Source organism: Sus scrofa, chromosome 1, assembly GCF_000003025.6.
Source record: "Sus scrofa isolate TJ Tabasco breed Duroc chromosome 1, Sscrofa11.1, whole genome shotgun sequence".
Lineage (NCBI taxonomy): Eukaryota > Metazoa > Chordata > Mammalia > Artiodactyla > Suidae > Sus > Sus scrofa.
Window position 1 is genome coordinate 179,592,149 of NC_010443.5, and position 15,431 is coordinate 179,607,579.

Genomic DNA, 15,431 nt, shown 5'->3' on the forward strand with positions numbered 1-15,431 from the left:
TAGAATAAGCCCATAAATGTTGAAAGGTAGTGAATAGAGAGAGTAACAGAGACAACTTGGGTGGTATTGGAACACTTCCTGGGAATTTTGAGCCTGTTTTTAAGGCCTTGAGAGAATGACTTCTCATTTTAAACCAAAAAACAGGGTGAACAAAACCCTAGAAAAATATATAAGCTTTTCTTTTAGGGAACAAATGGACGTGGCTGAAGTAAAAGTTTCATTTGTGGAAAGGCAAGAGTTAATCTGAAAAAGGAATAGCTGTTGATCATAAATTTTGGGCTGAGAAAAATGGCATAGATGCTTCCTGATCAGGAATGACCATGATTAAAAACAATATTTGAGGAGTCCCCTGGTGGCCTAGCAGTTAAGGATCTGACATTGTCACTGCTGTGGCTCAGGTCACTGCTATGGCATGGGTTTAATCCCTGGCCTGGGAACTTCCACATGCTGCGAGCATGGCCAAAAAACTCCCCTGTAAAACAACCAATATTTGAGAAATAGTGTTTATCAGCTACACGTAGCTGGAAGAGAGTAGAGACAAAAAAAATGAGTAGCATGTATGGTATTCTGTACCCAGGGTGACGAGTTTTGTGACCATGTCCATGTAAAGAGAAAGACCAGATGGATTTGTCCAGTGCTGGGACCAGAGAACAGGGAAGGAGGTCAAAATGGTGAGAATAGCACCATGGCAGAGAGCAATGAGAAAACTGGGAAAGATGTCTGCTTCTGCAATAGGTTGATTAGTTCTTTTTAAAATTGTTATATTTCGTGACAATATGTACAAAATAAAGAAGTTAGGAAAATGTTGGAGGATATAATAAGGAGTTATTGAGAGTCATCTCTAGCATTTGAAACAATGTGATTTGAAGAACCCTAGAATCTAATTCGCAAATGATTCTAGGAGAATCTGTAAATCTAACCTCTTTGAGAATATGCCAAAGGCTCAAGTTCAATCACACCTCTTGAAATAGATTAAATTTTAGAGTGTGCAATTTAAAATTGATTTATATGTAATGTAAACTTTCTTCCTTGATAGTATTTCATTGTTATATAAATTTTCAATCACAGGTTATGGCACACAGCCTGCTTGGGAAAAGAAAATGAAATAATGGTATTTGGTGGGAGCAAAGATGATTTACTGTCCTTGGATACAGTAAGAAAATTTCCTATTTCCTCTGAGTAATTGTGTTTCTCATACTAAATAGCTGTTCAAAAAGATAGTTGATATTCCCACATTGAAAAATATGGAGGAGCATGAGTGGCTTTTGTGAAGCATTTCAGGATATTAAAGGTTTATAAATCAAAACAGGTCTATTAACTTCATTAGTCAAAGAAAGGACAACTCTTCCTTTCCTTTTCTCTTTTTTCTAGTTTTATTGAATTAAAATATTTATAAATAATATCTGATACATAAAAGCTATGTAGTGCAGATGGAAACTTCTAAGTATAATCATACATACTCATGAAATTTGCTGCCTAACTTAATAGCAAGAACATTCTCAACTCTAGCTTTTCCCCTCAAGAGAAAAACTATTTTGAAATATTTAAAGTGTATTTTTATTTTATGCGCCTTTTGCCACTGCTTCACCCTTGTTTTACATTTGAGTTTAAACATTCAAATTTAAAAATGTGATGAAACTAAAGTCAAAGGGATAAATGAGTAGCATTTGGGAAGTATCATTCTTTCACTCCTAGCACCTTGGGGAATTCAGAGAGATGGCCACTCTCATGCTCTGTACATGATGGGGCAGCAGCTCAGGATTGGTTGCTCTGGTTTGCATAGGACACTTGGGAATAGCTGGCCTCTGAGCCATCAGAGATGGGCTACAATGGCCAGAGCCCACCCAAGAGGGCCCAGTGCCCTTTCACCTCTTCAGGCGTAGTTATATCCAAAGTTGTCCCTAAGGAGTGGAGAGCCCTGAAATAAGATGTCTTCTATCCAGAGAATTTGGTTTATGTTAAGGTTCTGAGCCCTCCACTTAAATGTTATATATAATGAAAGTTTTAGAACTTCCTTTGGCTAAGAATTCAGTGCTTCAATAAAAGATGAATACCACACACAGTTCCTGTTATGGTGCAGGGGTAACAAACCCAGCTAGTATCCATGAGGATGTGGGTTTAATCCCTGGCCTCACTCAGTGGGTTGAGGATCTAGTGTTGCTGTGAGCTGTGGTGGGTCATAGATGCAGCTGGGATTTGGCTTTGCTATGCCTGTGATGTAGACCAGCAGCTGCAGCTGTTTCGACCCCTAGTTTGGAAACTTCCATATGCCACAGGGGCAGCTCTAAAAAGCAAAAAAAAAAAACAAAAAAAAACCACCAAAAAACCACAAAACCACAGTTTTACCTGTAATTAAAAAAAAACCCACTCAAAAAAAAATGCAAATATTGTGGTTTGTCTTCTCTTTCTTGGTCACTAGAAATCTTTATTTAGGATATAAAATTTATCATGAAAATATGAGTTCTGATTAAAAATCATGATTATAAATTATGAAATTCTAAAGACCTATAAGAAAGGATTAGAAAAATTTTCTGCTGATTCCTCCACTTTAACTTTTTTTTTCTTTTTAGGGCTGTACCTGCAGCATATGGTAGTTCCCAGGCTAGAGGTCGAGTCAGCCTACTCCACAGCCACAGCAACAGCAACTCAGGATCCAGTCTGAGTTTTTGACCTACACCACAGCTCACAGCAATGCCAGATCCTTAACCCACTGAATGAGGCCGGGGATTTAACCCGCATCTTCATGGATACTAGTCAAGCTCGTTACCGCTAAGCCACACTGGGAGTTTCCCACACTAACTTTTAGATAAGGGTCATTATTCAAAAAAATCTTTTGGATCTATGATTCTTAAGTTAGGAACTCCCAGGGAATCCATTACCTGGAAAAAAAGAGAGATTGGATAAAGAGGAAATTTTTTTTTTTCTTTTTAGGGCCACACCTATAGCAAATGGAAGTTCCCAGGCTAGGGGTCAAATCTGAGCTGTAGCTGCTAGCCTATGCCACAGCCAACCCAGCAACTCCAGATCTGAGCCACATCTGTGACCTGCACCACAGCTTGTGGCAATGCCAGATCCTTAAGCCACTGAGTGAGGCCAGGGACTGAACCTGCATCCTCATGGATGCTAGTTGGGATACTAACCTGCAGAGCTACAATAGGAACTCCAAGAGGAGATTTTTTTTTTTTTTTGTCTTTTGTCTTTTTAGGGCCCCACCCATGGCATATGGAGGTTCCCAGGCTAGGGGTCAAATCGGAGCTGTAGCTGCTGGATCCTTAACCCACTGAGCAAGGCCAGGGATGGAACCTTCATCCATCTGGATACTAGTCGGGTTTGTTAACCACTGAGCCACAACAGAAACTCCCCAAGAGGAGATTTTTAAATGAGTTATTTGGAAACAAAATTATACTTGAAAAACGAAAATCTTGAAAACCACTACTCTTCTCATTTTGAAACCACTGTTCTAAAAGAAATCATGTTTCTGATTTTAAAATTTTCAGGCTGTGGCTAGGCAAAAGTTTGGTCATTGAAAAAATGGTAATGATGTATCCAAAGTTTGTGTAGCTAGCAGGTATGTGTATATTTGTGTATGTGTGTGTGTGTGAGTAGCTAGAGATTTATTTGCTGCTTTACATAATTTTACATTTATAAAATAAAAATATTCAATTATTAATATATTATTTTTATCAAAAGTCTTGATAACTCCTTTTTTATGTTGATTAGGGTCATTGTAATGATTTACTGATCTTTCAAACACAGCCTTATTCACTACTCAGGTAAGAAAATTCATTACTTTAAAATGTATATGCTATTAATATATGGTAATTTATTCCTTTTTGGGAAACATAATATTTTTCTGGTGTTTATGAATTTAATTTAAGCTTATGTCTTACTTAAGAGTATAATCAAATTTGTAATGAGCCATACACTGGTGTGACTTTTAAAATTAAAATACACAGGGAGTTCCCGTTGTGGCTCAATGGTTAACAAACCCAACTCACATCCATGAAGATGCGGGTTTGATCCCTGGCCTTGCTCAGTGGGTTAAGGATCTGGCGTTGCCGTGAGCTATGTTGTTTGTCGCATAGGCAGCTTGGATCCTGTGTTGCTGTGGCTGTGGTGTAGGCCGATGGCTACAGCTCCAATTGGATCCCTAGCCCGGGAAGCTCCATATGCTGTGGGTGTGGCCCTAAAAAGACAAAAAACATATACAATATAGTCACATTTTTATTTTGTTTCTAAAATTGAGTTTAGTCCATATAGGAATGAAAAGCATACTGTATTTCCTTGATTCCAGGCCTGACTTTTTTCATATTTTAACTTTTCTGAAATTAGAGCATGTCTGATAATAGACACCACATATATGTGCATTTAATTTAGTAGAATTTCTTTTTTTAACCCCAGCATTGTTATTAAATTGGTAGTGTGTCTTATAATGTTTTATCCCATGCATTCTTACAAAAGGAATATATACAAAGTTTAGTGGGCAGATTGTGGAAAAAGCCCTTATCTTTGCCAGTGAGAGTGGAGGAAGAATGTAAGTGAAGAAGAAGGTGCCCAGTGAATAAGCATGGGTATTTTATGCAGCAGGATACCATGGTGAAGGCATGGGGGATAGGGGAGTGGAAGAGAGAGAGAAAGAAGTTTACATGCTCTGTGTCAAAGAATGAACTGTATCTTCCAGATGTTCCACAGTTTACATCACTTGAAAACCACTGTATTAGGTCAAACTGGACATTCCTAAAGTCCCTCTTAGACACTCCTTCTGTTAGATACTCCTTTTGAAGTTCTCCAAGAAATTCTGATGTGTGGTGATTCCCAAACTTGTCTGCACATCAAAATCTCCTGGAGAGCTTCAAAAATATTGATGGCTGTGTTCCATCTCCACAGATTGTGATTTGATTGGTCTAGGGTATGGTCTGGACTTTGGGATTTTTTAAAGTACAGAAGGTAATTTCTTTGTGCAAATAGAGTTTAGAAATAACTGCTATAATGGCTTATCCTGTCTTGTATTGCTACTTAACTTTTGTTGTGAACATAACTACTTTCCCTTAGTAGATTATAAGTTCTTTATACACAGGAATCAAGAAATACAATATTTCAGTGTCTACTATGGGAAGGCACTGTGTTATAAAATGAAAGTCGTGACCTTTCCCTTAAATTGCTGGTAATATAGAAGGCGAGTTTTTCAAACAACCATAATATAAAAATAAAATTGCTTTGAGAGGAACACATACAAAGTTCATAGGAATACTAGAGAAGAAGGCCCTTGGTTAAGATGGCAAAAGTTAGGGAAGTCTTTGCCAAGGAGGAAGGATTTGAGACAAGAATTTGCTGTGGACAAGAAGTGTAAAGGTGTTAGTGCAAGATATACATACATATCATATATATGATATGTATGCATGAAAACTGACTTCTTGAATAGTCCTGGTACATAAGTATGAGGTGAGGAGTTGTCAGAAATGAAGTTGGACAAGAAATCAGAACTGGGAGTTCCCATTGTGGCTCAATGGTAACGAACCTGACTAGTATCCATGAAGATGTGGGTTCAATCCCTGGCCTCACTCAGTGGGCTGAGGATCTGGGGTTGCTGTGGTGAACTGTGTTCTAGGTCACAGATGGGGCTCAGATCCTGCATTGCTGTGGCTGTGGCTATAGCTGGCAGCTACAGCTCCAATTTGACCTTCCATATGCCACAGGAAAAAAAGAAAGAGGAAAAAGAAAAAAGAAATCAGAACTACATGGCATCTAGCACCTGTGTCTCTCACACAGAAAGAAGAGTTTACATTATCTTTTAGAAGTCAGAAAGCATTGAAAAAATTGGAGCAGAGGAATGAGATCATATTACAAGTTACAAAATTCCTTTAGTGGAGTTCCCGCCATGGCTCTGTGGGTTAAGGACCCAATGATGTCTCTGTGAGGATGCGGATTCCATCCCTGTCCTTGCTCAGTGGGTAAAGGATCTGGTGTTGCTGCAAGTTGCAGTGTAGGTTGCAGATGTGGCTTGGATCTGGTGTAGCCATGGCTGTGGTATAGGCCAGCAACATCATCTCCAATTTGACTGCGAGCTTGGGGGCTTCCATTTGCCACAGGCGTGGCCATTAAAAAAAAAAGAAAATCCTTTGGTAACACTGTAGATGAGAAGTTGGAGGGATATGTGTCTGGATTAGGAAAGTTGCATTGGTTAGGTACAAAGAAATAGCCTGGTGTAGAAAGTGGATGGAGACAGAGATATTTAGCAGGCTGAGTGGACTTGGTAGTTGAATGGATGCTAAGGGAAAAAAAGAGGGAAGAATTAGTGACAGGATATGGAGAAGGCATTGTGTTTGCAGGTGGGATGGGGTAGAAGTAATGAACTTGACTTGGGGTATATTAAGCTTGAAGGGCTCATGAGATCTCTAGAGGAGCTTCCCATTAAATAGTTAAGTGTGTGGAGCGTGGAGCGAGGTCCAGGCTGGATGTAAAGATTTAAGACCCACTGGAGTATGAATGGGTGTGGGTTAGTTCTGCCCAGGGTGGATTTTGAGAGTGAGGGTGAAACCAGCAACTGAGCATTAAAAACTTTAATAATGATAAAAAAATTAAAAAATAAAAGCTTAAAAAATATGACATTTGAGGAGGCAGAGAGAGTGACTAGAATTTAAGGAGGAGCAGGAACTAATGGGAGCACGAGACCTGAGAGAGGCAGGAACTAGAGATAGGACGACTGATCTCTTAAGGAGATCACAGAACATGTGGATTGGAAAGTACCAGGGTGGGGGGCAGTACTAAGCTCTTGTTGGTAAAGTAAAGGTGGAGGCCAGGGTGATTTCGGGGGCTGAGCACCCATACCTGGGAAGAAAGGAGCATATTTGTTTCTGTGCTCAGAGAAGAAGCCACTGCAGAGTACATTTTTAGAAACACAGTAAGTTAAGGGGAAATTAATGGAGCAGGGTCTTGAGGAGGTGGATTTTAGCAAACAGGTAATATCCTTTGATTGGAGGAAGAATAATTTTCTTTTAAAATAGTGGGAAAGGAGTTCCCTGGTGGCTCAATGGGTTAAGGATCCAGCGTTGTCACTACCATGGATCAGGTCACTGCTGTGATGTGGGTTTGATCTCTGGCTCTGGAATTTCTGTATGCCATGAATGAAGCAAAAAAAATAATGGGGAGTGAAGGAAGTATAGATATAGAAACAGATGCATTTGTTGGTTGGGGGCAGGGAACTTGGCTTGATAGGTTCTCTGATAAGAAAGAAGAGAGGTGAGGACATGAACTTAAGAAGGGTAGTGATGGAGTTCCTGTTGTGGCTCAGCGAGTTACATGGTATCCATGTAGGATGCAACCCACCTTGTATCCTTGAGGAAGCAAGTTTGACTCCTGGCCTTGCTCAGTGGTTTAGGATCTGGTATTGCTGCAAGCTGCAGCTAGGCCGTTGCTGTGTGCTGCAGCTCAGATTTGACCCCTATCCTGGGAATTTCCATATGCCAAGGATGTGGCCCTAAAAAGAAAGAAAAAAAAAAAAGATGGTGAAGATGTGACAGAACTGTTGAAATGACTATGAGCAGATGCTGACTAGGGAGGTGTAATAGCGTAGTGCTGAGCTGTCAGGAGGGTTCAGCTGCAATGGAGCAGAATCAATATGCCTACAGAAATGTGGTTTCCTCCAGCAGCACTGAGCCGCCAGGTTGCAAGTGCAGTAAGGAGATGGTTGGCTGGGTTTCCCCGTGTTGGAGTTGAGGCAGGATGGTACCACAGAGGGACAGTGGAGGTTAAAGTTACTGGCAAGAGAATGAGTGTGTATGGACAGTCTGGATAGGAAAGAAAGTTAAAACCAGAGGGGTCTTATTATTTGGAGAATGGGAAGAGTCAAAGGAGTAAAGGGGCGTGAGAATTAAAAGGCTACAAGCTTATGGGCCCAGAGGAGGATATGGAAGTTTAAGATTTCAGAGGTGGAACTGCCCTGAGTGAGCTCCTAAGAGTAAAAAGGGTTTTCTACACAGTTGCGAAGATCAGTCAGGAGACAAGACTGTGCTAGTCCAGGGCCAGAGTCCTCAATGTGGGGGAGGGGCGGGGAATGAGCAGGGGTTAATGGATGACCACAGGGAGGGTGAACGGATAGCACCCTGGGAGCAGATGTGAGGAGGGAGGAGAACACACACTAATGTTGGCTCCTTGACTGAAAACGGGAATGGGGGAGATTTGTCCTCTTTTCTCTCAAGAAGGCTGTACACAAAGCAATTTTCTTAGATTCACTTAAAGCAAGGACAGTAAGTCCGAGGAAGCCAGGGTGTTTATAGACATGGCTGGTGTTCCAGAAAATACAAAGGAGTGGTTTGGAAGGGAAGGGAAGCAGTAATGGGGAAGATGAACCCAACAGAAGGAGGGAAGCCAAGGACAGACAGGGACTCAGGGTGGCCATGAGGCAAGCGTCTTGCTATTCCCCCATGGCACATAGTACATGCCCTTTTGATGCTGAGCATGTTTGGATACAATAAAACTTGAATATAGAAGGAATTTAATGGTATTTACTGTTGCATGAGGCAGGTTCTCCATAACCAGTTGTCCACAGGGCAGCCAGCATGATCATTCTGCTTTAAATTTGAAATCAGAAGGCATTTAGCACTTACTGTGTTGAGACACAGGGAAAAAACAAAGATAAATAGTACATGGCTCCTCTTCCCAAAAGAGGATATTATCTAATATCCTTGTGGAATCATGCTTATCATACCTTAGGATGGAACTATACATATATATACCTACTTACATATATTTATATATGTCTTCACTAAGTTATATATATATATATAATTTATTCTGATAAAAATCAGGTATACTTACTAATAAAATTCATATATTATGAAAAGTATATGATTAAAAAAATTACTTAGAAGCTATTACCCACAATGATTGTTGTGTGAATTTGGCATTGTAGAGAGTTTGGAGTGTATCTTTCTAAACTTTAAAATGAAAAACATGGACCTAAACATGCTGAGAGATGAGTGGTCTTTGTGAGAGCAGAGTGTGTGTGTGTGTGTGTGTGTGTGTGTGTGTGTGTGTGTGTATTAAGGGGCAAATTATGCACGTTTTATAAAATGCTTTTAAAATTCATATTATGTACATACAGTTCCTGTCGTGGCTCAGTGGTTAACAAACCTGACTATTATCCATGAGGACGCAGATTTGATCCCTGGCCTTGCTCAGTGGGTTAAAGATCTGGCATTGCCATGAGCTGTAGTGTAGGTTGAAAATGCAGCTCGGATCCCATGTCGCTGTGGCTGCAGCGTGGGCCACAGCTCTGATTTGACCCCTAGCCTGAAAACCTCCATATGCCGTGGGGTGTGGCTCTAAAAAGACAAAAGACAAAAGACAAAAAAAAAAAAAAAATCCACCTCATTATGGATATCTTTAATGTAAATATATAATCATTCAGTGTAATCTGTATTTCTGTTTGTAACAGTTGTACAAGTGTTCTGTTTCATGTAAGTGCAATTTATTTGCTAGTCTGTTGGTGCATATTTAGGATATCTAAAATTTTTGGTGATTATAAAAGTTATGTATGTAATACTCTCATATATTCCTATGGAAAACTTGTATATCACCTCAGCAGACATTCCTAGAAGGAATATTGATAGATCAAAGCACATTTTGTTTGATGATGACTCTTCAGTGGCTCCCACTGCCCTTGGAGAAACTACAGCTTCCTCACCATGGTGTTCAGGGCCCCCCTTCTCTCCATTTCACTTTTTACCCTGACCAGACCCTCACACTCTGCCCTTCAGCTGTGTGTGAACCACTAAATTGCAGTAATTGTAATAAATCTGATTTCTCATCTCTAGGGTTTCGCCAGTATGTTTCTTCTATCTGGATTATTTTAGATTATTTAATTTGCTGAGACTCCCAAGATCTCAGCCTGGACCTCCCATCTGGAAGGTACTCTGGCTTGCTGAAGTTGTTTTAGTTATTCTTCCTGTCTGATTCCTGTAGAACCCTATACCCATCATGGGAATTTCATTTTATCCCAGTCACAACATTTATAGCACCTTATTGCTAGCTGTTGAGCCTCTTCACCAAATTGTAATCTCCTTGAATGTTGAATTAGAGTTTTTCTCAATGTCAGGTTTCCTACTTTTAAGACAGTACCTAGTAGGTAGTACACACTAATAAATACTTGTGGCATCTGTTAATGAATGGTAATGACAGAGTCCATCTCCTCATCTGATTCTCCCCTCCCCCATTGTAGAAGGGCCATAGGAACTATTGAGTCACCATAGCAGCTGAGTTAAGTTTACACCAGGTATAAGATTCATTTCATTTTTTTGTACTATTTCTGTATCTGTGTGGAATATTTTCCATCTTCTTTTTTAGAGTTTTCACAGAATAGAAAAGGCTTCAGAAAATATGGAAGAAGATATAAATCTCTAGGAGTTCCCACTGTGGCTCAGTGGTAACGAATCTGACTAGTATCCATAGGACACGGGTTCAGGTTCGATCCCTGGCCCCGCTCAGTGGGTTAAGGATCCGGTGTTGCCATGAGCTGTGGTGTATGTTGAAGATTTTCGCTTGGATCCTGGGTGGCTGTGGCTGTGGCTTAGGCTGACAGCTACACTTCCAATTTGACCCATAGCCTGGAAACGTCCATAGGCTGCAGGTGCAGCCCTAAAAAGGAAAAAAAAAAAAAAAAAGGGATGTAAATCTCTGGAGTATAAATCCTGGTAAAAATGGCAACTGAGGTTGACCACTGCAGAATTAAATGATTGTATTTTTAGAACTTTTTAAAAAGATGTACTTTTTTTTTTTTTTTTTTTTTTTTGCCATGGCATGCATAAGTTCCTGGGCCAGACTGAACCTGGGCCACAGCAGTGACCCAAGCTGCTGCAGTGACAATGTGGGGTCCTTAACCTGCTGTGCGACAGGAAAACTGCTTACTTTTTTGAAGTTCTCAGCTGAAATAGATACTCTTTTGATAGCTTTTATCTTAATCAGGTTTCTTTTGGTTTTAAAGTGTAGAACCCTTTTCAAAGTAGCTTAGGATAAAAAAGGAATTGTATTTGGAAGGACACTGTTCTTTAATGGACTCAAAGGGGAAAAAATGAACACCCAGGCCTCCAGAAGGGAAGAACCACAGGTGGATTCTCACTGGCTTGTCCTGTGTCGCTGCTCTGTGCTTCTCTCCAGACCCAATCTCTCTGGGTCAGCTGAAGTCCATTATGCAGCCCAGTGCAGTCCTTTCTACAGGGGCTACCGGGAGGGCGGGGTCACATGGTCTAAAATGGACGGATGCTGCATCTTGGGGTGGTGGAAGAGAAAGACAGTTGGCAGTGAGGAGTAAATGGCTGTTGGGCAGGAAGGATACATGAAAAGGGGTCTGCCTGACAAACCAGCTTTGAAATCAGGCGTGAGTTTTTTTTACTTAAAGAACATTGTGCATGGTAAGTTGTAACCTAATTTTGGTCCCATATAATCCTAGACTATAAAAATATACAATTACTGTGGTGCTCTGGAAAGAATATATTTCCTGTCATGTAATAAACAATACAAAGGGAGTATGTAATCATGTAAAATTTTTATAATTTTTTTTTGGCTTTTTAGGGCCGCACCTGTGGCATATGGAGGTTCCCAGGCTAGGGGTCTAATCGGAGCTACAGCTGTCAGCTTACGCCACAGCAACTCAGGATCTGAGCTTCGTCTGTGACCCACACCACAGCTCACAGCAACATTGGATCCTTAACCGAGCCAGGCTAGGGATCGAACCCACAACCCCATGGTTCCTAGTTGGATTCGTTTCCTCTGCGCCACGATGGGAACTCCAAAGATAATGGTCTTATTTTTTATAGTACTTACCTACAAATATTTTATAAGTTCGGGTTCAAACACTAATAATTCTGTTATGTTTTGTTTACAGGTTATGCCTTGACTGCATTGGTAAAAATGCTATCATTTTAGAAAGTCAGATATCTTTATTACCTCCGAAACTTCTCCAACAAGTACTCAAAAAAATAACATTTTGGACTGCAGCTAATCACCGAGAAGAACAAAGGGCCCAAAAAGAAGAAACCGAAAATAAGTATCAGTGGATCAGTGGCAATTAAGTTGTTATATATTCTATACATTTAATATGTTCAAACATTGTAATCAGACTGTATATTTACCTCCCTCTCAAATTGGAGGCTTTATTTAGAGGATAAAGTTTGAAACAAAAATTCTATGTTAAAGTGATTTTATGGCATGAGATATGTAGGAAGATGTTAATGGCAGATTAATTTATATTTGTAAATCAATTTCCTAATAAGCTGCAGAAAAAATATACTTTCTGAAAGTAAGTACAATTGTAAGAGACTTTAACTCACTGTGTCCTCTTTACTGGAAAGGTGATAGAAATTTGAGGAGAATAGGAAATTACCCCCAAGGACTTTATGAATCCCCCAACATAGATATATAAAAACATCTCCTATCAACTTTCAGAAAGAATAGATTTTTCTCAAGTCACTTTAAAATTACATAAAGCTTTCCATTAAATAACTCAAGTGTTTAAATACCGAATATAGCTGGCCAAAATGATAAAACAGGCAAACACCAGTGTGGTATTAAATATTGAACTCCTACCTACCTTTTATCACTTACCTAGTAAAGTATTCGTCCTTACCTTTATTTGAGTAGGGGACTAAATGTCTTCAACTGTCTTTCTGTGACCATTAAGTTATTAGTGCGTCCAATTTTGTATGTATATAAAGACCATGTTTGAAAGTATCTCAAATGGAGATTTATTTATCATACAGGCTTTGAAATATTGAGACACCTTAAAATACATTTTGCCTTGGAGGAGTACTTCTAAAATAATTGTCAACAAATTGTGAAGTGGGATAAGTTACTAATTTGCCTTTCTAGAAATTCCTCAGTTTGGCCCATACCATTCTGCAGAGTTGGTGCTCAAGACCCAGATATTCAAAACATGTTATTTTCCCATTTGTTTTCAGTATTAACTGCCTATAAAGAAATGGAAAATGAATATTTATCTTTATATTCCTTAAATAGTACTTTTGTCATAATGAAGAGATTGTTCCTTATCACAGTCATACTCATCCATTGAATTACTAATAACAATGAATTACTAAAAATCTCGGTATATAAAATTACCCTCTAGCATACCACCACACGGGGTGTCTCTGAAACTTAAAATGTTAGAGTAAATATATTTCTATATTGAAATATATGTATAATTTACAATGAAAATTATAGTAGTTTATAGAGCTCCTAAATTTTAGAGATATATTTTATATATATGTACTGTATTTTGGATGTGTAAAGCTTCTATTTATGTATTGAAATATTTTGTGTTTACATCTTATTTATTATACCAACTATATAGAATTACTATTTTCCTAGTATTGTTAGTATGAACCAGTCATTAGAATTGATTGTGCAAACCATATTTCAGTGTAAGTTTTCATTTTTTCTTACTGTTTTTATGCTGAATAACAGATTTAGAAAGTGAATCTCACAGGTAATATGCATCTGAGAAGTAATTATTTTATTACTGTGAACCTCAGCATCAGCATTTTCTACAGAAAAGAAAATCAAAATATCAAAATCTAATAGATAGTAACAGATGCCAGTGAGTGGAACACTTTTTTCTTTTTTTTAAGGGCTGCACCCACAGCATATGGAAGTTCCCAGGCTAGGGGTTGAATCAGAGCTAGGCAGGTGGCTGGCCGATACCATAGCCACAGGAACGCCAGATCTGAGAAGTCTGCAAACTACACCACAGCTCATGGCAATGACTCATCCCCAACTCACTGATCGAGGCCAGGGATTGAACCTGAATCCTCATGGATACTAGTCGGGTTCATTTCTGTTGCACGACAGCAGAAACTCTGGAATGAACATTTTTTAAAATGGCTTCTGGATTATGTGAATACCTTCTCTAGCCTCTTAGAACAGCACTTCGTTTTTTTTTTTTTTTTTTTTTTTTTTTGTCTTTTTTGCTATTTCTTGGGCCGCTCCCTCGGCATATGGAGGTTCCCAAGCTAGGGGTCTAATAGGAGCTGTAGCCGCCAGCCTACGCCAGAGCCACAGCAACGCGGGATCTGAGCCATGTCTGCAACCTACACCACAGCTCATGGCAACACCGGATCGTTAACCCACTGAGCAAGGGCAAGGACCGAACCTGCAACCTCATGGTTCCTAGTCGGATTCGTTAACCACTGCGCCACGACGGGAACTCCAGCACTTCAGTTTTTAAATGGTTTATCTAAATATTAAAAGTTAGCCCCCTCAAAACACACACACTCACTTAGGCTTCAAGAGAATGAAAATCTATGTATAATCCGTGGCTCATGAAACTGGTGCTGTTTTTATTTGACTTAATATATTGTTGCTGCTTCAAAAATTTCTATGTTCTGAGGTAGCCCCATAGTAGGAGTGACAGGGAATTCTGGCCTGATCTTCAGTTTCCAAAACTTGGCTTAAACCAGGGCTTCCCTGATGTTAGGAGCAGTAGAAATCTGAGAGCCAGCACAGCCGGTTTTCAAGATCCCTAGTCAAGGGTGTTCACTCCTCACGTGTTACCACTGATGCTTTACTTTGTGTTGACCTGTGCAGTGGGAAGGAGTCCATGCAACCACAGTCTCCTTTCTCTCTGAACTCTCCTTTATGGGTTCTCTGAAATGTAACTCTAGAGGATTGATGTTTTATTTTTCAGGTGGTTTACAAAATTAGTTTCCAGACTGGTTCTCAAGGAAAAAGAATTTCTAGCCATCTTTATAATGTCTATCAGGATATTCTTCCAGTTGTCAGAAAGGATTCTTTTGAGGTATTACTACCATGTTTAGAGTGATACAGTAATAGCATACCTGGAGTTCCCATCGTGGCTCAGTGGTTAACAAATCCGACTAGGAACCATGAGGTTGCGGGTTCCATCCCTGGCCTCGCTCAGTGGGTTGAGGATCCAGCGTTGCCGTGAACTGTGGTGTAGGTCGCAGACATGGCTCGGATCTTGCATTGCTGTGACTCTGGCGTGGGCCGGCGACTACAGCTTTAATTAGACCCCTACCATGGGAACCTCCATGTGCCACAGGTGCAGCCCTAGAAAAGACAAAAAGACAAAAAAAAAAAAAAAAAAAAAAAAAAAGTAATAGCATACCAAAGTTAATGTACTTTTTTTCCAAATAGTATCTTTGCATAAACACTTTTTAAAAAATTATTAGCCTTTTGGTAGAAGCTTAAGTTCTTTAGAACTTCATGCTGTCAGCCTAGGAACAAAGTGATGTTTTCACCACTTTGTACATTATTTATATGTATGTATGTGTGAAAGAGAAATAATATAAAATAAACTCAGCAGGCTAGAATAATTTTCAAGGTAGTACATACTGTCTGAAAAATTAAAATTTTGGAGTTCCTGTTGTGGCTCAGTGGAAATAAATCTGACTAGTATCCATGAGGACGCAGGTTCGTTC

At 39.5% G+C, this 15,431-nt stretch overlaps 1 protein-coding gene across 7 annotated transcripts in view; it reads left to right on the forward strand.

The window, feature by feature from the left end:
- Positions 1–13,408, forward strand: part of KLHDC1 (kelch domain containing 1) — a 65,335-nt gene extending 51,927 nt beyond the window's left edge. For 4 of the 7 annotated variants that reach the window (XM_021101378.1, XM_021101382.1, XM_021101379.1 and 1 more), the window contains 3 exons: positions 1,069–1,153; positions 3,721–3,773; positions 11,882–13,408. In XM_021101378.1, coding sequence (XP_020957037.1) covers positions 1,069–1,153; positions 3,721–3,773; positions 11,882–12,068 — 325 coding nt within the window. In that variant the 3' untranslated portion in view covers positions 12,069–13,408. The remainder of the gene's footprint in view (positions 1–1,068; positions 1,154–3,720; positions 3,774–11,881) is intronic. The other 3 variants (XM_021101387.1, XM_021101396.1, XM_021101403.1) reach the window with 2 other exon arrangements.